Raw genomic sequence first — 25,638 nt, forward strand, 5'->3', positions numbered from 1 at the left:
CGCTTGTTTGCAATAAATATTTAGGCGGTATTCCATTGGTCAATATTTTGGATCTGGGATTTGAAACGCTTGTTTCTATCAAACGCTTGATCATTGTTTACAAATGGCCGACAAGTGAATATTTCAACTGTTTTTCAACACCATTTTCTCAATCGTATTTCTTCGATTCTGACCATGTCAGACCGACAGGTCCATTTGAAGTTTGGAGGAAATGCTGCTGCAAGTGTTGATGCATATTTAGAATACAAAAGGTTGGTTTCATTTGCCAAATGATGTGGAACGTTCAGAAGGGTGCGACCCTTTATGTACCAGTTCATTTATGTACCAGGTACTTTATGTACCACTTTGAGACTTAATGTACCACATATATATTTTATAGTAGCTATACTTTCTATCTATATACCTATTGTGCATAGGTGATAATAGGTGATAATTTGGTTGTAATTTACTGTGAAATTGTTGATTAAATCAACAATATGGGCCAACATTTTAAATTGACTTAAATTAAATATTTAAAGTGATTAAACAGTTTAACAATGCATTTCACAAAATTGGAATAAGGAACAATTCATAGAGATCAATTAATGCTGGATTTTTTTTAAATTTTATTTTATTTTATATGTGGTACATAAAGTCTCATAAAGTGGTACATAAAGGCCTGGTACATAAGTGGACTGGTACATAAAGTCCCACATTCGTTCAGAACATGTTAGTGTTCATGTTCAGTTGTAGCATGGCAAGATGTATTCTCACAGGGTGAGAAAAATGTGCAGCCAGACTGGGACTCGAACTCAGGGCCTGGGAATTGTTCCGCTCTACCGACTGAGCTATCCGGCCATCTACACATTTTCTCCCTGTTCTAATATTCAAGTTCTCAAATTTCAGCAGGTACTTTATATATAAGCAATTACAGCTGTGGAAGACTAACCAGTGAATGCCGTCACGGACCCACGTTGGGAGCCAAATGTCACAGGGTGAGAAAAATGTGCAGCCAGACCGGTACTCGAACCCAGGGCCTCGCAATCATCCTGACGCTCTAACTGTCAGACTGAGCTATCCGGTCGTCTATTTTAATATTCAAGTTCTATACCGTGACATAAGGCCTCCGTGGCCGAGTGGTTAAGGGTGCTGACTTCAAATCACTTGCCCCCATCGATGGGGTTCGGGTCGTTGAATTCTGGTTATAGTTAACCAAATGGGGTTCCGCCATAACTTAGTGGATGTGACCATCAGAAAATAAAAACAGACGTGCTGTTGGGTTTGTGCATCTTACTGCACATATATAGTGTTTTTGGTGAAATTGTTTTAAATAAAAGCAACTTTTTGGTTTCAATGTGTTAAATTAACGATATAATGCCACATAAGTATTTTAAGTTGATGCTTTAGAAATAAAGAAATCAGACTGATAAAATAATAGTTCTTTTCTTCTATCTGCTATGCAGTGATCTCCCTACCTGTAGAGATTTCTGAAGTTGAAGGAAAGCATGCAACTCTTCAACTTTCTTAAAAAGACTGCCCCTGGAGTTAAAATAAGAAAAATCATATTAAATTTTGTAAAATTTTTATTTCATACTGGTAACAACCGTAACAAGAATAGTTTGGTATATTGGGTTAAAAGCTATAATTTCCTCTACCCTTTTCACACACACATCAGCTGGATTTTTACTAGCATTTTGTACTTGTACAATTTACTTTGTTGTTTATTATTTTGGTAAAAAAATGTTCAGATATTTCTTGAAGAGCCCATTATTGTCTGTGGCCATGGCATGTTTGGCTGAAATACCTATCATGAAATAACAGAAAGTTGATAGGTATTGATTAAATTATAAATTGAGATGAAAAGTATTAATATTGCTTGGGAAATGAAGTTGACTTTATTTTTGTATTTGGACTTTATTTTTCAACTCAAAGCAACTTCCAGATAATAGTTACATAGTTCTGAAGGTCTTCAATGGTAACCGGGTAGTCGAGATCAGATGCGTTTTTTTTTCCACTTAACTTTTAATGTCATTTTTCTGTCAAATTATAACCGAAGGTACTGTTACAAATATAAATGCATGATGTTCTTTTTTTTCAAAAACTCACTTTTTTTTCTGTGAAAGTCTCTCTTTATTTTATTTTGCACATATAATTATATATATAATGATGTTGGTAATTTAACTGAATATGTGTATATCAATTTGTTACTTATTAAAACAAGTTCTATATAAGAAATATGCTAGAATGATTTTAATGTCTCAGATGTTTTTCTGACCATTGTGTGTAACAAAGATGTTCATATTTGTTTATTTCCAGGATTGTAGGGGAGGATGATGGAGGTGTTATGTTTACCCCTGATCAGTATGAGGCATACAAGAAAAGAGTCTTACCAATGGTATGTGCACATATATACGTTTGGTATTATCATACTCATTGTATACATAATCTTATCATTAATCTAAAATCAAAAAATCTATTTCTTTTATACATATTTTTTGTACCATTATGTAATTGCAGTTTACAGTATGTAGTAGATTAGGCCTAGAAAAAAATTCTTTGTTTCCGGTAACATGCTCAAAAAATTTAGGGTAGGTAGGTCGGAAAATATTTTTTTTTGGAATTTTTTTTTATTAAGGGAGACTTTTCGGAAAATATTTTTGTGTCAAACAATGAATACAAATAAGGGGGTTATGCCTTCAGAGCATCAGTAAGTTGATTTCTAACATCACTGATGATGTTTAAAGCATAAAAAGTGCAGTTTTGCAACTTTTTATCAAAAAGTTGAAAAAATTATCCTCCAAGGCCATAAAAACATTTAGGGTCAGGAAAAAATTTAGGGTAGGTCGGGATACCAGAAACGAACAATTTTTTTTACGCCTTATCGCAGTTACATAAGGCTTCTTTCATATTGAAAAACAAACAATATATCAGATAGGTCTATAATTAAGTCAAGTCTATAATTATATAAACAATAATATCTGTAACACAGTTTTTGTACATTATGATAAGCAAGATATATAAAATATATATAGTAAGTAATTAGTTACTTTTGATTTCTGTGAAAATATTTGCATTTAAAGGTATTAGTAATTAATTGACTTGTAGCTGTGGTAAATATGTTTATGAAATAAACTATTTTTCTCGCAGCGTCTGAAGAATAGAATATTTACAGCCTGGACATCACCTACTGGTATGGATTGTAAACTAATTGGTCCAGAAACAAAATGCTTCTGTCAGCACAAGTAAGATTTAATTTATAATTTACTGAAAAAGAAGGTTAATGTTAAAATAAATGACCATCAAAAAATTATGTACTTTGTATCAATCAACAATACTTTCTTCTATATGTATACGTATATCTATAGTTTGTAATTTTGGCCAAATGGCTTTTTCATTGCTGTAACTTCTAAATAAAAACTGAAAGGGAATTCTACTTGTTCACTGGGATTTAATTTTGCGGGTTGATTCAACTACTAAATACATGAAAATTAGTCCCCAACAAATAATATTGATTTTACGGTATGTTATTCACGTTATACGTTAATTTGTATATAACTTTATACCTTTCTCTTTTCTACTTTCGTTATAGATACTCACAGCACAAAACAGATTTTGAGAAGATTCCAACAGAGCGTCCAATTCTCTTGCCATGTAAAGTGAAAGGTTGTGGTTGTCGTAGTTACCACTATGTTCCACAGAATGGTACACAGCCAATCAGGTGTAAATGTAAACATTACACAGATGAACACACTGCTATTCTACCTCATAAATGCAAAAATGGTAAATTGGTGTTGCAATGTACTACTTACTTTTTACTTAACTTCTGTAAATAACACCTCCAAGGGGCAATTTTTTATGACCTATCTGCAAAGATAATATGTTCCTCCCATTACTGAAATTTTTAGTAAATTAAAACATGTTGCCCACAGTTGGGTTGAAATCTTTCAACATGTTCATTTCCAACAAGATTAACAACACTGAAAAATAATAAGATGAGTGGAAATAAGTATTAGATATTGGTAAAAAAGCAAGTTCAAAGACTGTTGATTTTCCCCATTACTTCAAAAGTGTTCCAACAGTTCACTCCCTTTATCACAGTATTTTGGTAACTGATCAGGGTATCTTGTAGAATTCTATTGATCTATAGTTTGTTCTACTTGTTACTTTCACAGCAGCCATATTGTATAGCCTTTATAGAAAAACTTGCTTAAACATCTTGATCCAGAACAGCAACCTCTATACAACAGAAATATTTCAGCTATCCCAGTTAGGCCCTGTGCTCACTCCAAATTGATTGTAGGTTGCATTGTATATTTTTTGAGACATTCATCAATTAGCAGAATTCTATCCAATTGGTAAAAAAATAATAAAATGTATTCCAATGCTTGTCACAAAAATTACATTTATTTCTTCTTACTTGTTCAATATTGCTCTATGCAAATATATTGTTAAAACTTCTGTAAAAAACAAATTTAACAATAATAATTTCTTCAACAATGTTGACTGAGCGAAATATGTAGTTATGTTGGAAGGACAATTGTATTGAACACCTCTTGAAAAAGTTTACTGTATAGACATCACGTTAAAAATTAAGTATCTTAAATATGCTGTTGTGTAATGGAAGCAGTTTTGTACCTACCTCCTCATAAGGGAGTCAGCTGTTGATATCATGCTATTTATTATTTAAACTATTTATTCTTGTTCTTTCCAGGAGGCTGTAAGTGTTCAGGGTTTACGAGTTCCTATACCTGCGGTTGTGGACAGCCGTATGATGTACATAATATGATTGTAGAAACAAGGGAGGAAAGAGTGGCCAGGGGTCATCCTGTAGGTCAAGATGTACCTTATCAAGCCATGGGTGGTCTTACAGGGTTCTCTTCCCTGATGGAAGGGTACATGAGACTTGACCCTAGTGGTATAGGTAACTGGCTACAGTAGTTTATAAAATCTATTTTTAGTTTTCAAGTTATTTGTCGAAAAATTTAATATGAATTTTGTTAATAATATATACATTTAAGTTATTATCACGATGACATTGATACCAAAGATGATCTAATAGGTTGAAATTACTTTTGTTTACAGCCATCAGATTCCATAATTATGCTTGTCTGTGGTCAGTAAATGATCCAAATTGTTTTTTGGGTCAGGGCAAATGTGACGGTTACATTAAATTTAAAACTACATGTAAAAGTTGTTGAAGATATATAGCCTATAGCCATCAAGCTCTTAATCTAGTATGATTGTCTATCATTGTATGGTACGTAGATGACCTCAATTGTTTTAGGGGTGATTAAGTCAATAGTCAAGGTCACGTCATACTCAGATCTGAAAGTTACTCACCTTGTTGCCTCTGACAGGCCAGTGTTTGTGATATATGTGTTTTGAAAAAGCGCTTTAATTTGTTCTTGATGTAACAGTAGTTCAGAAGCTTGACAATTCATCTCAAATGAAAATGTTTCGCATACTCTCCAAACACCAGCATTTGAAAATGTATCTGTAGTTATATTGCTTCAAAACTCATTAATATGTATTGCAATACAAATTTTATACATATGCACCAACTTTAAATAAAATTTGTATTGTATTATTGTAAATGGATTTTCACTTTTAATTGCAGGAGCTCCTCCTGAAGAATTTTTAAATCAACCAATCACAGCATCAGATCATCCTTTCCTCAGAGCTAATGTTGAATCCATCAAACATCACAGGATCAATCAGAGAGCTATAGCAGGTAATATTTACATTTATATAATAATTATATATCTATATAAATTCTATAATGAAATCGGCTTTTACTTCACAATTAAATATGATCAGACAGAAAATTTTTTCGTCTTGTACCATTTAAATTCCGTATTGTACCTTCCATATTGTATGCTGACGGACTACTTTCATTAATATGTGTGACCTGACACAGTTCTATCAATAGCGCACATAAAAAATTCACCTAGTTCCATTTTTAGAAGAAAAAGTAGAGCTATTGTACTCGCCCCGGCATCGGCGTTGCCATTGGTTAAAGTTTTTGATAAAGTCAAATATCTCTGTTTCTATCAAAGCTATGAGACTTGAAACTTAAAATAGTTATTTACTATCAAAGTCTACACCAGGAGAAACAATCCCAATAACTCTGATTTGAATTTTGACAGAATTATGCCCCTTTTTAACTTAGAATTTTTGGTTTTTAAGGTTTGATAAAGTCAAATATCTCTGTTACTGTCAAAGCTTTTGACTTGAAACTTAAAATACTTGTTTACCATCAAAGTCTACACAAGGAAAAACAATCCCCATAACTCTGATATGAATTTTGACTGAATTATGTCCCTTTTTAACGAAGAATTATGCCCCTTTTTAATTTAGAATTTTTTGTTAAAATTTTTGATAAAGTCAAATATCTCTGTTACTATTAAAGCTTTTGACTTGAAACTCAAAGTAGTTATTTACTATCAAAGTCTACACCAGGAGACGCAATTCCCATAACTCTGATGTGAATTTTGACAGAATTATGCCCCTTTTTAACTTAGAATTTTTGGTTAAAGTTTTTGATAAAGTCAAATATCTCTGTTACTATCAAAGCTTTTGACTTGAAACTTAAACTACTTGTTTATCATCAAAGTCTACACCAGGAGAAACAATCCCCATAACTCTGATATGAATTTTGACAGAATTATGTCCCTTTTTAACTTAGAATTTTTTGTTAAAATTTTTGATAAAGTCAAATATCTCTGTTACTATTAAAGCTTTTGACTTGAAACTCAAAATATTATTTACTATCAAAGTCTACACCAGGAGACACAATTCCCATAACTCCAATTTGAATTTTGACAGAGTAATGTCCCTTTTTAACTTGGATTTTTTTTACTGTCAAAGCTCTAATTCAGAGTCAAGCACTGAGAAAAGTCGAGCGCGCTGTCTTACGGACAGCTCTTGTAATATTGATAATCATTGAAAATTTCTTTCAATAACCAAACAGCAAACAAAAAGGTAGAGGTATATAATAAAATGGTCATTATAACAGTAGCTAGATCTGGGATTTTTAGCTTGACTATACAAAGTATATAAGGAGAGCTATCCTACTCGACCCGGCATCGGCGTCTTTCCGCGTCCCCACCTTGGTTAAAGTTTTTTTTACACTTTCTCTTTATTAATAGCTTTCAAGCATATTTTCATTTCCATCTTATTACAGTTTTGCAAATTGTCATTGTATACCTGAGTCTTTATCATTTCTTTTAAATATTTTTACTGAGTCATAATTACAATCAGGTTTTGAACTATTTAATATGTTTTAAATTTTCAATGATGTAGTTGTATTTCAATTAGGCAGATCTGACACAGTAGACACAGTAGATGAAGACCTAGCTGAGAGAATGTCCGCAATGAAGAAACCTGGAGAGTCGGATATGGACTTTTACGAGAGGCGGTATCAGGAGAGAGTAAGTGACAGTAATTAGCCTTATCAAACAGACCTGATAACCTACTTGCATATACATTCAGTTGCCATAGTGACAGGCAGAAATGTAATGATGTATAGAAGGTTAATTATATATTTTGTCAAATTGTTACGGTCTGTGAATTAAATGATCCGAGCCATGAGAAAACCAACATAGTGGCTTTGTGACCACCATGGATCCAGACCAGTCTGCGCATCCATGCAGTCTGGTCAGGATCCATGCTGTTCGCTTTCAAAGCCTATTACAAATAGAGAAACCATAAGTGAACAGCATGGATCCTGACCAGACTGTGCAGATGTGCAGGCTGGTCTGGATCCATGCTGGTCACAAAGCCACTATGTTGGTTTTCTCGCGGCATGGCTCAAATGTCTTTTTTGCCATTAAAGGCTTAATTGCACTTGCATCCAGATCGTATACAACTACAAGAAAAGAGAAAAATTTAAGTATATGTTATGGAAACACATGAAAATTAGTTGTTTTTTATTAATTTTTAAAAAAAGGGAGAGTATTTGTAATGCTCGAGTTAAACTACCTTAATTATAAATTTCTATAAGTATTTCAAAGGTTGTAAATACTCCGTGGTGTACTGATAAATGTGGGAAAGTTTTTATTGCGGTGAATGCCCTGGTTCGATTACTGACTTGGGCATCTTTTTTCTTGATTTGGTATTTTTAAGATAGTTCAGAAGCAAAAATTCATATAATTATCCAAATGTTCATAATATGACTAAAGTTCAGTTTTAAAGAAAGATAATTTTGTAGCCAAAATCTAGAGGTCAGAGCCTTTAAAGCCAAACAGAAATAAGATTTGTTTCTAATTTACACCATTATAAATTATTCGTATTGATATATGAATATTAAAATGAATAAACTTAAATTTGCATAATACTTATTAAAAGAAGATGGAATCCTCATGAAATTTGCATTGAATTTTTTTAATCACTAGTTACTAGCATTGTATTTGTTCAAGGAAAATTTTCATAGTCTGTTTCATACTCTGGATGAACGTGTTGACACAATAAGAGCAGACATTTCATCAGACATAGACTCCCTGAACGGAAAAGTGAATAGTCTTACTGATATTGTCCAGACTCTAAATCCAAGTAATGCCAAGGATGAGAAAAAATTGAACGTTATTTTCAGAAAAATTCCGGAATCAGTTAATGAACAGTTAGAAGAGAAGGTTAATATGATCTTAAAGGATCATATGAAGGTAAACAATGTAAAAGTGTCTTCAGTACGTAGACTTCCAAATAATAGCTCTGAATCTCTTGTACCGGGTGTTGTGGTAGCTTCTTTCCAGACCGAGGACGAGGTAAAAACTGTATTGAAATGCAAATCGAACCTCAATAAATCTGTCTACAAGGATGTTTTTGTTCATGATGACCAGACAAAAGAAGAACGATTGGCAGCTAGCAACATGAGAGCTGTCGTAAATGCAATCAACAAAGGTGGTAGTTTATCAGTTCGAGGAAACAGAATTGTGAATAATAAGTTCAATGGGCATAATAATCCAATGAGTAATGTTCAGGCACATAGTGGTCGTATAAATCAGGGAGCAGCTGTGCAGAATTCAGACGGTAGAAACCCGTCACAGAACGCTAGAAATGAACAGGGTCAGCGAGGTCAAGGACAAGGTTACAGAGGAGGGTCAAGAGGTCAAGGACGAGGGCGACAAGCTCGCGGACGCGGTTTTCAGAACAATCACCGAGGGAGAGGTCAACATTAGGTCAAAACGGGGTTTTGGAACATTAACGGCTGGAGTCAGAATGAGAACTGTGATAATTTTTATATCAGAAAACATTGTGTTAACTTTTTAGACTTTGATATCCTTGGTCTAGCAGAAACACATCTTATAAATGATAATGTCATAAATATTGAGGGTTTCACTTGGTTTGGTAACAACAGGAAACATTTACATGTAAAGGCCAGATCTGGATCTGGTGGAGTTGGGTTTTTAATAAATAATTATTTTTTAAGTAAATATAACACATCTGTTGTTGAAAACACTCATGATGGTATATTATGGTTATGTTTTGAAAACAAAGTTTCTAAGTTTAAGTTTTTCACCTGTGTGTCATATTTACCACCATGTAACTCATCTAGACAGGTTGAGGCTGAAGTTTTCTATGACAATTTATTGTCATCCATTTATACTCTTCAAAATGAAGGTCCAATTATTTTGTGCGGAGACTTAAATAGTAGAATAGGAGATAATGATGATTACATTTCAGGAATTGACTGTTTACCTGAAAGAAATATTGTTGATTTTTGTATGAATAGTCATGGTGAAAAATTATTACAATTTTTGATTGACACCAATACATGTGTATTAAATGGAAGGAATTATGTAAATAATGATTTCACCTCAATATCTACTAAGGGTTGTTCCGTGGTAGACTACTTTATTGTGCAACACGAATATTTACATTGTTTTAGTGATTTTAAGGTAACACGAGTTTTAGATTTGTTGACAGAATTTCAAGATGTAATTGGCTTAACACCTGTATCTATACCTGATCATTCAGTTTTGTCATGTTTATTTAATTTACCAGTATTTTCTGAGGATAATGCTAGCTTTAATATAGATGAACATGCTCATGAACAAAATGTTTATTATGATAAATTTGACTTGAAAAATATACCTGATAGTTTCATGGAGTCAGACTCCATTATTCACAAGGTTCATGATACTGTTTTTAAACTAGAACAGGGAATGAAATGTCAAACTGATATTGACAGTGCTTATAATGATCTATGTAAATTCCTTAAAGAGGAAATGTATGAAAATATCAACCATAGAACTATTTATATGTCTAATAAGTGTAATAAGAAACGTCGTATTTCTAAACCATGGTGGAATGATGACCTATCCTACCTTTGGAATTCCCTCTGTATATCAGAAAGAAACTGGCTAAAATGTGGATCTATCTCACAATCTGAAAGAAGGGCTCTAAAAAATTTATTTGTTACAGCTCGCAAACAATTTGATAGAGCAGTCCAGCGAGCAAAACGCTCTTACTGGGTCTCTTTTCAGGAAAATCTAGCTGCGGACTGTGATACAAATCAGCAAGAATTTTGGAAAACTATAGGTAGGATAGGTGTTGCACATTCCAAAAATAAAAATATACCGATGGAAGTAGTAACGGAAGATGGTAGTATTTCCACTGATATATCTCAGGTTCTTAACAAATGGAAAAATGATTTTAGTTCCCTTTTAAATAAGAACTATGAGTGTAATCAAAACCAAGATCATGATAGTAGTTCCTATGATAACTCAGAATTAGATGAAGAAATGAATGTTTTGAATTCTAACATTACCATTGAAGAAATAAAAACAGCTATTTTTAAGGCTAAAAAAGGCAAGGCAAGTGGTTTTGATGATATTCCCATAGATATATTTAGAAATAAGTGCAGTATTTCATTTCTGCATATTTTGTTCAATGTATGTTTTACAGTTGGTAAAATACCAACAAATTGGGGAAAAGTAATTATTGCTCCTATTCCAAAGTCTAACAACGCTGATCCTCGTGATCCATTATCTTATCGTGGTATAGCTTTATCTTCGTCAATGTACAAAGTCTACTGCTCTGTATTGAATAATAGATTGTCTGTTTGGTCAGAAAATAATGATATCTTAGCAGATGAACAAAGTGGTTTTAGGAAATCTAGAAATACTATAGATCATGTATCGACTCTTTCTAACATAATTGATACAAGGAAGAAGCTTAAACCATCCACCTTTTGTGCCTTTATTGATTTCAGAAAAGCTTATGATTTCATAGACCGCAGTTTGCTGTGGAAGAAACTGTTTGATATTGGCATAGGGGGTGGCATGTTTAATGCTTTGAAATCACTGTATCAATCTGTATCATCATGTGTTAGAATTAATGGCCGATATACTGATTGGTTTGAAAACACGTGCGGTCTGCGTCAAGGTTGCTCTTTATCACCTTTGCTTTTTAATATATTTTTAAATGACTTGGTTACGCAAATAAAAGCTACAGGTAGAGGTGTTCATATAGATAACGAAATAGTCTGTATTCTGTTGTACGCAGATGATATTGTGCTTATAGCGGAAAATGAAAATGATCTTCAATATTTACTTGATTCATTATCAAATTGGTGTTCTATGAACTCTATGACTGTAAACCCAAAGAAAAGTAATATTATACATTTTAGATCACCTTCGGTTACAAGGTCAGCCCATATCTTTACATGTGGTGAACATAATTTACAGACTGTCAATCAATACACTTATCTTGGCATTCTTTTGGATGAGCATTTAGACTTTGATAAAACCGCAAAGTCTGTTGCTGGACGAGCACTTGGACTCTTAATAGCAAAATCTAAATGTCTCGGTGGCATGCCATATAATGTATTCACCAAACTATACGATAGTACAATATGGCCAATAATATCTTATGGTGCATCAATTTGGGGTATTAAGTCTCACTCTTGTATCAATGCCGTACAGAACCGTGCAATGCGTTTTTATCTGGGTCTGGGGAAATATACTCCGACTGCAGCTGTATTTGGTGAGCTTGGTTGGCAACCTCCGCATGTAAAGCAATGGGTATGTGTTGCAAGACAATGGCACAGATTTATGAAAATGGATGTTTCTAGATTGAATTATAAGGTGTATGATTATTGTAAAAGAAAGTCAAGTAATAGATGTAAGAATTGGCAATATAACTTTGTACAACATATGAGCTTGATTAACTTGTCTCAAACTTTAGAACAATGTACTCTTTTTTCATCCAGAGCTTTCTGTGATATTGTTGAAGAACATAATATGAATATTTATATTAATGACTGGAAAAAACACATAACAAGTCAAACTGGTTCTAATGGTCGTGCCAGAAATAAATTGCGCACATACCAACTTTTTAAACATAATTTTGAAACCGAAAGATACGTATATATTCCGATGCCTCTAAAACATAGATCAGCACTGGCTAAGTTCAGGTGTGGGGTTGCACCCATACGGTTGGAAACAGGGAGATATGAAAATTTTAACATAGCTGTACATGATAGAATATGTCCAATTTGTAAATCAAGTGTAGAAACTGAAATCCATGTATTAACCCAATGTCCAGCATATGAACCACTTCGAAATGTGTTGTTTGATCAAGCTAAGGATATTAATGCAGATTTTGAAAATTTAAATGATGAACAAAAATGTATGTTTGTACTCTCCAATGTTAACATTGCTAAGCTAACTGCCAAAACCTGTTATTATATTCTTCAAGTACGTTTTGAGACACTATATCGATAGTGTTTGGTTAATTTACTAACCATGTATTTTAAGCTCCATATATTTTTCTTTTAGTACATAGGTGTGTACAATTATTGTTTTAATAGTACACTATCTTTTATGATAAGGTAAGAGATGTCTGTTAATCTGTTCTCTACCAATCTGAGTGGTGGGGATACATGATATTTTAGACCATTTCATACTAGAGCGCATATAGTACACCTGTCACCCTATTTTTCAAATTTTATCATTTCTTTTTTAATGAAATCTTAAGACACTAATGTAAATGGTGTTATGATTAACGGACATAGCTTACTTTTTAAATACTTTCTTGTATATAAATTGAGACATATGTAAGGTGTATGAAGGTTTAGTGACAGTATCCCAATATCAGAGATAATTACTCGTTAGATATTTCTGGCTCGACTTTTCGAAGAGAAATAGAGCTACTGCACTCTACCCAGCGCCAGTGTTGGCGTAGGTTACAGGTTTTCGATAAAGTCAAATAGTTCTGCTACTGTCAAGTTATTGACTTGAAACTTAATATATTTTGAATTTTGATGGAGTTATACCCCTTTTGTACTTAGAATTTATTTATTAAGGTTTTTGATAAAGTCAAATATTTCTGTTACTAGCAAAGCTTTTGTCTTGAAACTTAAAATAGCTATTTACTATCAAGGTCAACATCAGGAGAAACAGTCCCATAATTCTAATTTGAATTTTTGACAGAGTTATGTCCCTTTTTGGTAAAACTTTTTGATAACATCAAATTCAAATATCTTTCTAATTGTAACTATCAAGTTATTGACTTGAAACTTAAAATAGAAACAAATCCCATAACTTTGATTTTTTGATTTGAATTTTGACAGAGTAATTTTTTTTTTTTTTTTTTTTTGGCAAAGTTCTAATTCAGAGTCAGGCACTGGGAAAAGTTGAGCCCGCTGTCTTATGGGCAGCTTGTTTTATACTTTAATATCTATATACTGTAATTGGGATCTGGGTATCTATGCCTTCATATAGAATGTTAGAGTATTTGAGTTAAAATTAGAAGTGAACCATCTCTTATAACTCAAATTTATGAGTGGCAACACATTTATTTTATATATGTTTTATGTATGACCTCTTTGTATTGTGTTGATGAGATGTTAATAAACTAAATAAATAAATAAATAATACATGATCAAAGTTTGTAAATGCACCATTGATTATTGTGTTCTGAAAATAATTAAAGAGACGCATGATAATTGCAACCTTTTCAGCTCATGATCATCATACAATTAGATTTCTGTTGCATTTATAGTATGTTCTAGGCCAATTATCTGGAGCTTTACAACTTGCTAATCAGTATGTTATGTATTTTTTTCTTAAAGTTTCTGGATATTTAATTATGTTTATAGAGTTGTTTTAATTAATCACCACTTCTGTTTCATTCTAGAAATTGTCAGTTAGTTTTTGAAAGGTTTGGTTAGTTTTTAAAATTATTAAGATACCGGTATATACTGCTAGGTAAACTGAAAGGAATCAATTCACTGACATGCTAATAAAATTCCTGGTTTACACAAAATAAAATAAAATAAAAATTATTACACAATGCTTGGATTGTAAATATAATAGAATAACAGTGTTTGATTATTCTTAAAGGTAGATATTTCATATTTGAGTTGCTTCCCTTTAAACAGGAATTGTAAGTTTCTTAGGTTGGCAATTAAGTTATGATTTCTCTTTTTTCAGCAAAAAGCAGAGAGGGAGAGAGCAAGAGGAAGTCGAGCATTGCCTGCTGGGAAACTGGCTGTTGGGAGAAGAACTACAGCACCAAGAAAGTGATTCATTACATCAAAGACTTTATAAAAATGTTCATTATTGTAATATTTATTGGCAAACAATATCAATATGGCTGTGGTATCATTATGCACTTCAACTGCTCTTTACATGTTCTAAGATTGTTTATATTTTGTTTCAGTGAAAGAAGCAACAGTACGTTGAGTGATTGCTGAGTTGTAATTCTACTAGGTGTAGTAAAAAGTTTCTAAGCTCATACATTAAACTTACCATCCGGTTCTTACAAGTATTATTATCTCTCATTTTGAAAACATTTTAATCATTTAAACAGATATTTGTTATAAATTCATTCATCCTGTTTATATTTGTGTTTTATTTTGGGATGTTGTTAAAAACAGAATCACAACTTTTATCGATGTAAACAAATGATGCTAAACTTTAAGTAACAAAAAATCTGTTTATTTTTTCTGTTAAAAACTATTGGAAATATTGTTAATATGAATTTTGATGAATGATATTATGAACCTCATATCAAGTTAATGTATTACTAGTACTTTATTTAAATCAAACATCTATATTGTGAAACTACATTGATATTTTGCTTGCCTATAATGATGTTTGTGACCTAGTCCAAAAGAATCGGTCTGATGTGTATTTTATTTTTTGTTAGAAGCTGATTTGTCTGTGATAAATTATTTATTTATATCATTTTATTCAAATATAGATGTTGATTTGTTAGAAACATTGTTCTTTTTGTTTCTTTTTGTGGAAATTATTTTATTAGGGTTGGAATAGTTTAAAATGCCATTTGCTCTGTTGGCTTGACTGTTTTCCACCAATTTTTCTCCACTTCATATGGGAAAGCATAATTATGTTACATTTTTTTTGTACTGAAATATGTCAACAAACAGCCTTTTTATAAATAAGACAAAAACACGGAATTTCACAGAGTAAAAACTGTCAAGAAAGCTACTGCTGCAAAGAGAAAAAAAACACTTCCACCTGTATAATATTATAAATGTCAAAGTATGGGGAAAATACAGGTAATTTAGATAGATTACTTTTTCCATTTCATCAGTATAACATGGGCTGGATTAGGATTGCCAGTGTTTACTGATTCAGAACTATTTCACTGTATAATTATACTGTTGCCCTTGTGTAAAGTTGGTTTAGGGTAAGTAGCAATATTTCAATATCAACATCATTTCTCCAACATTCGTAACATATTATAGACTGGAAAATTTAAAACAACACAATAAACATTTAAAATCTGATCTAAAAACAAAGATTTAATGAAAGATATAATTTATTTCTTTCTTCCAGTATCACAAATATATGATACAGTGGTATTCAAGAATAAATAACGGCGGATTATTGAACCTAATTAATGAGGAGCTTGATGATACGTACAGCTTTTAAATCAAACGGTTTGTTCAAACCAGCTAGTCTATGCAGACATATAGGTTTTCATTTAAAACAAAATTAATATGGTCATTCTTGAATATCCTGAAACTAAGTCAGATCTGAATGAAATTCTATACAGGTCTATGAAACATGTATACCAAGTTTGGAAAGTAATATCAGATTTTTTTTAATTCATAAATCAGAATGTTTCCTTTTATCTTAAACATATTGATACATTTAATTTTGTTATGGAGGAGCCTCACCTGCCTCTCAACGCTTTGGTTCAAAACCTCGGGTGTGTAGAATTATTTTATGTGAGGAAGCAAACTAGTTGGCTTACAGAATGTTGATGGTTCTGCCCAGATGTCCATCTATGTCTGAACTAATTTTCACAGGGGTCAATAATCCTTCGCCATCAAAATCTGCAGTCATGTTAAGCAATAAAATGTAAATATTTAAACAATTAATCAGCTATGTTTGGTGATCAGTCCAATATGCAAGCATGTTCAACAAATTTTGAGATATGAGGCTCGCATACATTCAACTATTTAATGCAACACTCTAAAAATAGTGTCATGAGAACTTCTTTGAAAATATCTGCTATTTTGTGCCACTCTGCCTGTTTGAAGGTACAGGACATATGCAATTAAACAAATCATGTGACAGAAAAGTAAGTTAAAATCACTGAAAGAACGTTGCTTTCTTTACCTGCATAGATGATAGATAGTAAATTCGTGAAAACTTTATACGTAAGTTCCATTGATCGCTACTTTAATTGAGTTGGTATTTGTATTTACCGGTAAGATGCCTTTGTCTAAAATGGTCTATTGCTTAGTTTAGTGTTTTTGCATTAAATGGAAGAGGATTGATACAATTGTACATCAAGTTATACAGTATTACAGGAGCAATAATATGACTTCTTCAATTTTAATCTTTTCCATGGTTTATGGGTGCACTGGTTTCCCCCCAAGGAAAAATCTGACAGGGGAAAAACATGGTCATTGCACCGATAATAAAATGTATACTGTGATATGTATTGTCAATATGACTGAACAAATGAAAGATGATCAAAAGTCATAATTTCATCACAGCAGCTGGGCATCTGGGTAGAACCACTGACCTTCCGTAAGCCATCTGGATGACTTCTTCAAATGAACAATTCAATGCCCCAAGTGAGGTTCAAACCTACATATTAATGAGGGGCAAGTGATTCTAAGCCGCTTGGCCTCAGAGCCCCCTATGTCCTTCGAAGAAGAGCTTCATTGTCTGTTGGTCAGTCGACCAGTAGACCGTTTTAATTCCCTCTAATAACTAGTGAATGACTGGTCTTAATATGCTAAATTCATAAAATGACGGACCATGGTTAGTAAATAACCCTTGCTCTTGTTGACGTCAATATATGACGTCAATAGGTCAAAAGTGAAGGTCACAGTCACTTTGAGACTGAAAAACTTTACGCTCAATATTGACAGAATTTGTTATTTACTTTAAATCAATAGACTTAAACAAAGACAGGAAATAATAATAATAATAAAAAAAAATAAGTATATTTAGTTCCATTTTCAACTTGCATGTCATGGCGCTATTAAAAATCTTTCCACGTTTCCCTAAAATCACTCCACCTCTCCCTAAAATCTCTCCACTTCTCCATAATCTTAGCTGAGGAAGAAATGACTTCTCCCTAAAATATTAGCATAGCTTAAGCCCTGAGTAAACAATGTAAAACAATTAAGTATTGTCTAAAAATTACATGATACATAGGCTTTGAAGGAGTGTGGTGCTAGTAATCAGACTCGGGTCTACAGGGTAAAATATCAAAGATTTTGCTATGTACTTCAATGCTGTCCATTGGAGTAGGAATCCTAAGGAATGTAATGTTTTTTTATTACCCCAGCCAGTGCAAGGACATTCAAAAGGTCTGGCCAATTATTTTTGTTTAATATATTGATAATCTTAAATTTTTAAGTTTCATATGAATATAATAAGCTCTGTTTCTGACTGGTGTCAGGCTATCTGTTGTTTTTATTGTTATTAAAAAGGTGATATTAATATTAGTATTCATACTATGTGAAAACTACCACCCTTGCAGATATGTTACAATCAAGTTAGCATTCTACAGAGAAGTGTTAGTACCCAAAAGGTGTATAAACCAGAGGGTTAAAAAGAAAATGCAGGTGTTGTACAATTAGCATACAAAAAAAAAAAAAAAAAGAAAAAAAAAAAACCCTACCTACCTACTCACACTAAAAATTCTGGGTCGCGTTACTGCAAACAAACAATTTTTTAAGGATGGCCTAACTATAAAAAGTATCAGCCTGCAACCGTTAAACTTCGTAGGATGTTTGTCTTTGGTCAGTAGATGAATATATTTTAGTGGGGATCAAATTGCAAATGTCAAGGTCTCAGGGACCACGAGACTGAAAATCATTTCCCTTTTAATAAGACTGGATTTGCATCCAGTTCTCAAACTCCATAGGGTGATTGACTGTAGTGATAGTCGGTAGATGGCGCATTTACTGTTTAGGGTGTCAGTAAGTCAAAGGTCAAGGCCACAGTGACCTCGAGACTAGAATGGTTTCCGTTCAGTAAGTTAAGAATCCTTGGCCGTATTTCCTTCAAACTTCGTAGGATTATTGCCTGTGGTCAGTTGATGTCCTATTGTTCTGTGGTTCAGTAGGTCAAATGACCAGGTTATTGTCACCTCGAGACCGACAATGGTTTTCGCTTAGTATCTTTTGAACCAGTAAAACTATAATTCCTGTCAAGCGCGTAGCTGCCTTTGCGTAGATACACATCTGCTTAGTAAAAATCTAACGAGCATGCACAATTAAAATGGCTAATTTATTTGGTTGCATCAAGAAGTCTGTATCATGCTAAGGAGATTGCTTCATGCGCAATCATTGCTTACTTCATATTTTGTTTGAATGTTATAATTAATGAGCTCATCGGAACAAGCAAACTGCGTTGGTTATAGCCCGAGTTTTTTTTATTATTCTTGCATAAAAACTACTTTTTTCACTGGATCCGCCCATGTATTAACGGGAGAAAAATCGTGTGCAAACAAGGCAATTCACGTGCTGTTAATACCCGATTTTTATTTGTGAAATGCTTTGCCAGGGATATATTTATGTATTTTTACGCACACTGATATTTGGCATCTGCGTCTTGTTTCTTCCTTAACAACCTCATCTTGTAGCATTATAAATACAATGTAATAAATCCATAGTATGTTTAGCTGTATCTGTTTCCAACCCCAAACGTACTTCCCCCATCAATGTACGCCCTAGCTTCTCTTAGAGTTCACCCCCTTTACAAAGCGTCTGTTCAGTTATTGTAAATAACTGTGAATAAATAAGTATCGCGTGTAACTTGTGCTATTGTTCGTTTTTTAGGTATTATATTTATGATTTTGGTAAGTATCAGTCTGTATGTTTTTATCTAATTTCTTGAAGAATTTATATAAACAGCTTGGAAACTTGACACTACGTTCGTACTTATCCGTACTCCAACTGCGTGTCCGTACTCAATATAACTCGAATGCAAAGTTATTATTCTTGAAATTGTGATCGAGTCCACCAAATTGTGAAATGATATGAACAATTATTGGTAATTTTATGTTTGTAATAATGAGAGATAAAAAATCGCTTAAAAACCTTCAGGAGGTGCTTTTGATAGCGTTGTTTATTTCCGGGCCCTGCCTGGGTACGGATATTTAAAACATGTTTACCGTTTCCAAGAACAACTGGAATGGTAAATAAAAAATGTACCGGAATCGTCAAGTCATCACGTATGAAAACAATACATAAATCGTCGTGAAATATATTTTTATGCAAGAATAGCGACAATACACGTTTGTTTTGTGAATTAACATCTGCAGAAGCCCTTGGGATATGTTTGTGACCTCGACCTTCGGTCTCGGTCACAAACAATCCCGCGGGCTTCTGCAGACGTTAATACACAAAAAAAACGTGTATTATCCCTACATAAACATACAGCGGACATGTTCCTTATCTAGGCATTATGTGTATAGCAAACTGATTCATATAATTACATGGTTTGACGTGCATTGAAATTCTCCAAATGTCTTTGTAGTTTCATAATAATTTAGGTAAGTTTTATGCTAACGGTTTGACAACTGATAAATGTTGCTTGAACAATCGGCAAAAAGAGACCTCTTCAAACCTAAAAGCTTTGAATAGGTGAATTAGACATTTTGTATAATTCTGCAGACATAATTTGTAACGAATGATAATTATAACGTCAATTTCAGATCTCATAGATATATCTTTAACATAGACAATCACATCTGCATGAAGCCTTCAAAACAGCGCGTAAAAACTACGAAAAAGAACTCAAACATGAGAAAAAGTCATCTCTGAGTGAAAAAGTTCTAAATGCAAAAGGTGACTCGAAAAAGCTTTATAGATTTGTATCTGAGACAACAGGCACTAGGTCGGAGAACCCTATGCCAACTGGACATGACAGTACACTGGCTGAGAAATTTGCAGATCATTTCATGAATAAAATCGAAAAAATTCGAGAATCGTTGAAACATTTCGATAAGTTTCAACCATGCGAAAAAGATATTCCTTGTTTGACAGTTTTAAAGATCTGAGCAAGGAAGAAGTTAGAAAAATTATAAACCAACTACAGACAAAATCATGTGAACTTGATATTCTACCAACAAAAGTGCTAAAATCATACTTGGATGAGCTGTTGCCTGTTATTACTAAATTGGTTAATTTGTCGTTGCGCGACGGCATCTTTCCAACAAATTGGAAACAGGCAATTGTAAGACCTTTGTTGAAGAAAATGGGACTGGAACTTGAATTCGCAAACTACAGGCCTGTTAGTAATCTATCGTTTCTGTCAAAATTAATTGAAAAGGCAGCTCTGTTCAGGCTCAATGATCATGTAAACAAACACAATCTTCTACCAAAAAACCAATCTGCTTACAGGAAAACCCATTCTTGCGAATCAGCACTGTTACGTCTTGTAAATGATTTACTGGATGCTATGGAGAAGAAAGAAGTTACGGCGCTAATTGCCATCGATCTCAGTGCCGCTTTTGATACTGTAGATCATGACATTCTTGTTGATGTGTTAAACAAGCAGTATGGCGTTCGTGGAACAGCACCCAGCTGGGTTGATTTCTATCTGCGCCCCAGAAGTTGTCGTGTAAGTGTCAATTCAGCCATGTCATCTCCACGCCAATTAAATTGTAGCGTTCCACAAGGGAGCTGCTTAGGACCTTGGCTATATTTGACATATGCGGGGACACTGTTTGATGTTATTCCGCCGCCGATTTCAGTTTATGGCTTTGCGGATGACCACACTGCTAATAAACGCTTTAAACCATCATCTTTAACAGTAGAATCCCAGGCAATACGAGAACTTGAACAATGTGCTAAAACAATCAACAACTGGATGAATGAAAATAAGCTGAAAATGAACACTTCCAAAACCGAGTTCATCATGTTTGGTAGTAGGCAACAGCTCTCTAAGTGTTCAACTGACAAAGTATGTATTGTAGGTGATGAAGTGAAATCAGTGAGCTTTATTCGATATCTAGGTGCATTCCTGGATGAAAACTTGAATCTAAAAGAGCATGTAAAACGAAAGTGTAGAACAGCAATGCTCAACTACTTCAGAATAAAATGTATCCGGAAATATCTTACCAAAGAGGCTACCGAAACCCTTGTACTGTCATTAGTGATATCCCATTTGGATTACTGTAATGTCATTCTATATGGTATTGCTCAAAGCGAAGTAAACAAAATGCAACGAATTCAGAACACGTGTGCAAAACTTGTCCTAAATCGAAGAAAATATGACAGTTCCAAGCAAGCGCTGTATGACCTTCACTGGCTACCAATCAAAGCCAGAATCACATTCAAAATGCTCACCTACATGTATAATTGTTCGGTTGGAAACGCTCCAGAATATCTTTCTGAACTTCTCGTAAAACAAACACAGACATGGAACTTGCGTTCTTCAAATTCCGTTACTGGGTGTTTCGTTGTTCCTTTCAACAAGCGAAAAACGTTCAGCGACAGAAGTTTTGGTACTGTTGGACCTAAACTCTGGAATGAATTGCCTATCGAAATAAGGAACTCAGACACAATAGATATTTTCAAAAAGAAGTTGAAAACTCATTATTTTGGAAATTACTATGCACTCTTTTAGAAACTGTGACTGTATTTTTTTAAGAGATTGAAGTAACGTGAACTGGATGATTTTATTGTGTAAATACATTCGAATTCTTACCTTGATAACAAACAGCTGTCTTACCGTATCTTAATGTTCTAATATTTTATTAATCTTATCTGATGTCTGATCTTTTTTTTAATGCTTACTAAATAGTTTATTCACAATGATATTTATGCTCATTTATGTTATATGTCATTAAATATTTTAATTTTTTGTCGTATTTTTATGTATTTGTAAAACGCCATTGAATATGTTTTCCGTAAAAATAGGCGTTTAATCAAATAAAACAGTTTCAGTTTCAGTTTCTTATAATTGTACTTAAATGTATGAAATTATCAATTATTTCATGGTCCCAATGTTGTAGAAAATAAGATAGAATTGAAATCAAATAATTACAGCTAATTAAATCCTACGCGTATGCCACAAGTTTGACACCAGTACAAGTCATACGATATTACAGTATTTGACAACCAATTCACAGTGAGGTAAATATTTCTCTCTTTATAATTGGTGATTTCAGTTTTTCAATGGGCTAATGGTAACTAAATTTTATATATTGATCTTATCATACGACTTTGAATACATCATTTCACAAATTGTTAAAATAGCCATGAAAAGGATTGTTATCTAAAAAGAAATGAACTAAACCCATTAGGGTTATTTCTCCAAAGTTATACTTTGTTTTTAATATGATGTGATATAAATTCCTTCATAATAAACTGTGTCTCAAGTACAAATATACTTACAGATGTTTATAAAGCTAGTTAACTGAGACTGCCATATACATTTGCACGACAGCCTGAATGTTTGTGAAAAGAAATGCACATAAACTCCTCTCAATATGTTTGTCAACCATGTTGTTTTCTGGTGCAGACATTCTACAGTTTGATCACAAAACATTTTATTATTGGATAATGTTTTTCAAAAGGCTCCTTTTATAGACTTCAACTGTCATAATTGCTGTCTTCAAGTTTTGTATGGTGGTCCTAAAACGATTTCCGGACTTGTACTCAGTATTGTTATTATCTGGTTCATTGAGAGCATGTAATTATTGTGCTTATTTTAGTCTTGCCTTGAAGGGATACGTATCTTAATTATGATACTGTTATATTCCTTTATTTAAGTTTAAGTAATCACTGCTAATCAATTCAGACCTGATTTGATCTGGGCTGAATTGATTTCTTAAGACATTTTTATAATGCTCATTAGAGTCAGTTTTCGAAGTCAGTGTCTTATTTAAATATTGATATATGGCAGATTTTAATGGTAGAATAGCAATGGTAAAGTAACTTTTAATAAATGTAATAAGGCAATTAGTCTGTAATACATTATATTTTTATCTTACTTAATGTATATTTATAGGCTAGTAGATTTGCATACAGAAATATACAGTCGTTCTTTCGCGGAAGATGCATATCTAATAATCGTTTAATTACATACACATTTTCACTTAAAGGCCTAGATTTTGGCAGTGGGCCAAGGGATTTCTGTCTTCACCAGCACAGTTGGGGGCTAATGACCATCACAGTATATGGTTCCAATAAACAAGGGTCATTGTTTATTGGAGAATCAGTCTACCTTACCAGTGTATCTATTAGTGAGAAGGAGAAACAATGTAATTTATTTTAAATTAATACATAATAGATAACTTTTAAAGTTATACTAGTTGTTTTTTTTTGGGGGGGGGGGGGGGCATTTCTATGTAAAGAAAAATATTTGTTGATCAAACACAATAATAAAATAATCAGAAACTTGTTTTCACAAAAATGAAATAATCAGAAACTTACTTAAAGAAATATGCAAGTTTTTTTATTTTTTTCAAATTCTGTCTGGAGAATTGTGATATTTCAAAAAAATGTGACTTTCACTCATCTAAAGCTTGCAGTATACTGTAAATAACATTTCTCTAAAACTGAAAACAAAATGTGCATTTCAAAGTTACGAAGCAAAGCATGAAAAAAGTCCCTTTTGGCAACATACTGAAAATGAAAATTGTGTATAGATGGAACACAATAATTGATTACATGAATACAAGAAAATCAATTTCCAGTTCGAAAAATATTGTTTGTCAGCACAAAGAATTCATGAAGTTTTCACCATACTTGTGTTTTATTATCATTATTATTTTCAATATCATTACTGTATCTTTTATCATCCTATATGTAATATAGTAATAATAGTAATTATTATAATAATAATAAAAATAATAATAATAATCATAATCATTATTATTATAATAATAATGATTATTATTATTATTATTATTATTATAACGTTAAAGTTATAGTTATTATCATCTGTATAATATCAAAATAATAATTATTATTATTATCATTCCGCATTCACTGAAGAAAAATTAATTTCTTTCAGCTCCACTGCACACATCTTCATGGTCTACTTGGGGTCCCTGCTGTGCTAATTGCCCTCTAATCAGTTGCTATTACATAATCGCTGATAAGCAGCAGATAAGATGGGAGTTGTATATTGGATTTGGGGTGTGGGGGTGGGGACACTTATATAATAGTGAATCTAGGCCTTTAAATTATTATATAAATCATACAGATTTGCTTTTAAGCCTTGGTGAAATTGAAATTACTTACGACGACACTGACGACACAAATGACGTTACACACCCGATATGAAATTTGAACGTCAAAATGGAATTGACGTTTCGGGTTCTAATGAAGTTTAACAGTATGTAATAAATGCTTTTATCTACTGTATAAATGTACATGGAGGAGACTTAAAATAAAGTATAAATCATTTGTATATCGTAGTCGGACCACACATTACAATAAACTATGGTATCATAATTGTTATCATTATGTTTTAAGGTATTAGACCCTTAATAGAGTATCTCCTTTTGAAGAGAATTTAATTCCTACCATAATTCTACTTTGACTGCAATTTTTAGGGGGGCGTAGGTTCAAGCCCCACTGGGACCAAAATTTTTTTTCCTTGTTTTCCTTTTTTCTAGAAAATGTTTGTACTTCTTTCAAGACTTATTATTGATCTATTGTACAAAAGCGGAAAATTTTCATTTGATAAGCGATTTCTTGCTGTTCAAAGTGAATTTACCTCTGAAACAAAAGGGGTAGAGTTATACATCTTTAAAAATGCTGAGTTACATGCAGTAAATGTTCTCTTTTTTGCCTTCAATCTTTAGACCACATATTGTGGAAGAAATGTAGGTAGGTTTTACTTCTGTCCCAATGTTATTTTTGAATAAAGTGAGCAAAATTCAAAACAGACCCGCAGGATTCGACCTTAATTTTTCAATGTTGGAGTTAAAATTCTGTCACATTAAATCCGTTTACTTGAGGTACCCTTAAAAAATGATCTTGACAGTTTTATTTTGTGTTTTATAATTGTTTACAAATAGTTTGGTGTTTCTTTTATCAAAATTAATGGTATGGTGAATTCTCAGCAAACATTTTGGAAACTAGCCATCACTTTGAAATTTGTCTCTACTTGAGCTTGAGGAAATACCATAAATAATACAAAATTTATAATAAAAAAAATCTACACGGTAAAAGTTGTTTAAAAATTGCAACACAGTGCG

At 32.8% G+C, this 25,638-nt stretch overlaps 1 protein-coding gene across 1 annotated transcript; it reads left to right on the forward strand.

Annotated features, from left to right (window-relative positions):
* Positions 1–74: 74 nt before the first annotated feature.
* Positions 75–15,026, forward strand: LOC128554441 (protein FAM221A-like). The gene is made up of 8 exons (XM_053535726.1): positions 75–251; positions 2,296–2,374; positions 3,127–3,221; positions 3,569–3,759; positions 4,691–4,900; positions 5,597–5,710; positions 7,297–7,409; positions 14,415–15,026. The coding sequence occupies exons 1-8, from the start codon at positions 175–177 to the stop codon at positions 14,505–14,507; spliced, it is 972 nt and encodes a 323-aa protein (XP_053391701.1). The 5' UTR covers positions 75–174; the 3' UTR covers positions 14,508–15,026.
* The last annotated feature ends 10,612 nt before the right edge of the window (positions 15,027–25,638 follow it).

This window comes from Mercenaria mercenaria, unplaced genomic scaffold (assembly GCF_021730395.1).
Source record: "Mercenaria mercenaria strain notata unplaced genomic scaffold, MADL_Memer_1 contig_5042, whole genome shotgun sequence".
Classification (NCBI taxonomy): domain Eukaryota; kingdom Metazoa; phylum Mollusca; class Bivalvia; order Venerida; family Veneridae; genus Mercenaria; species Mercenaria mercenaria.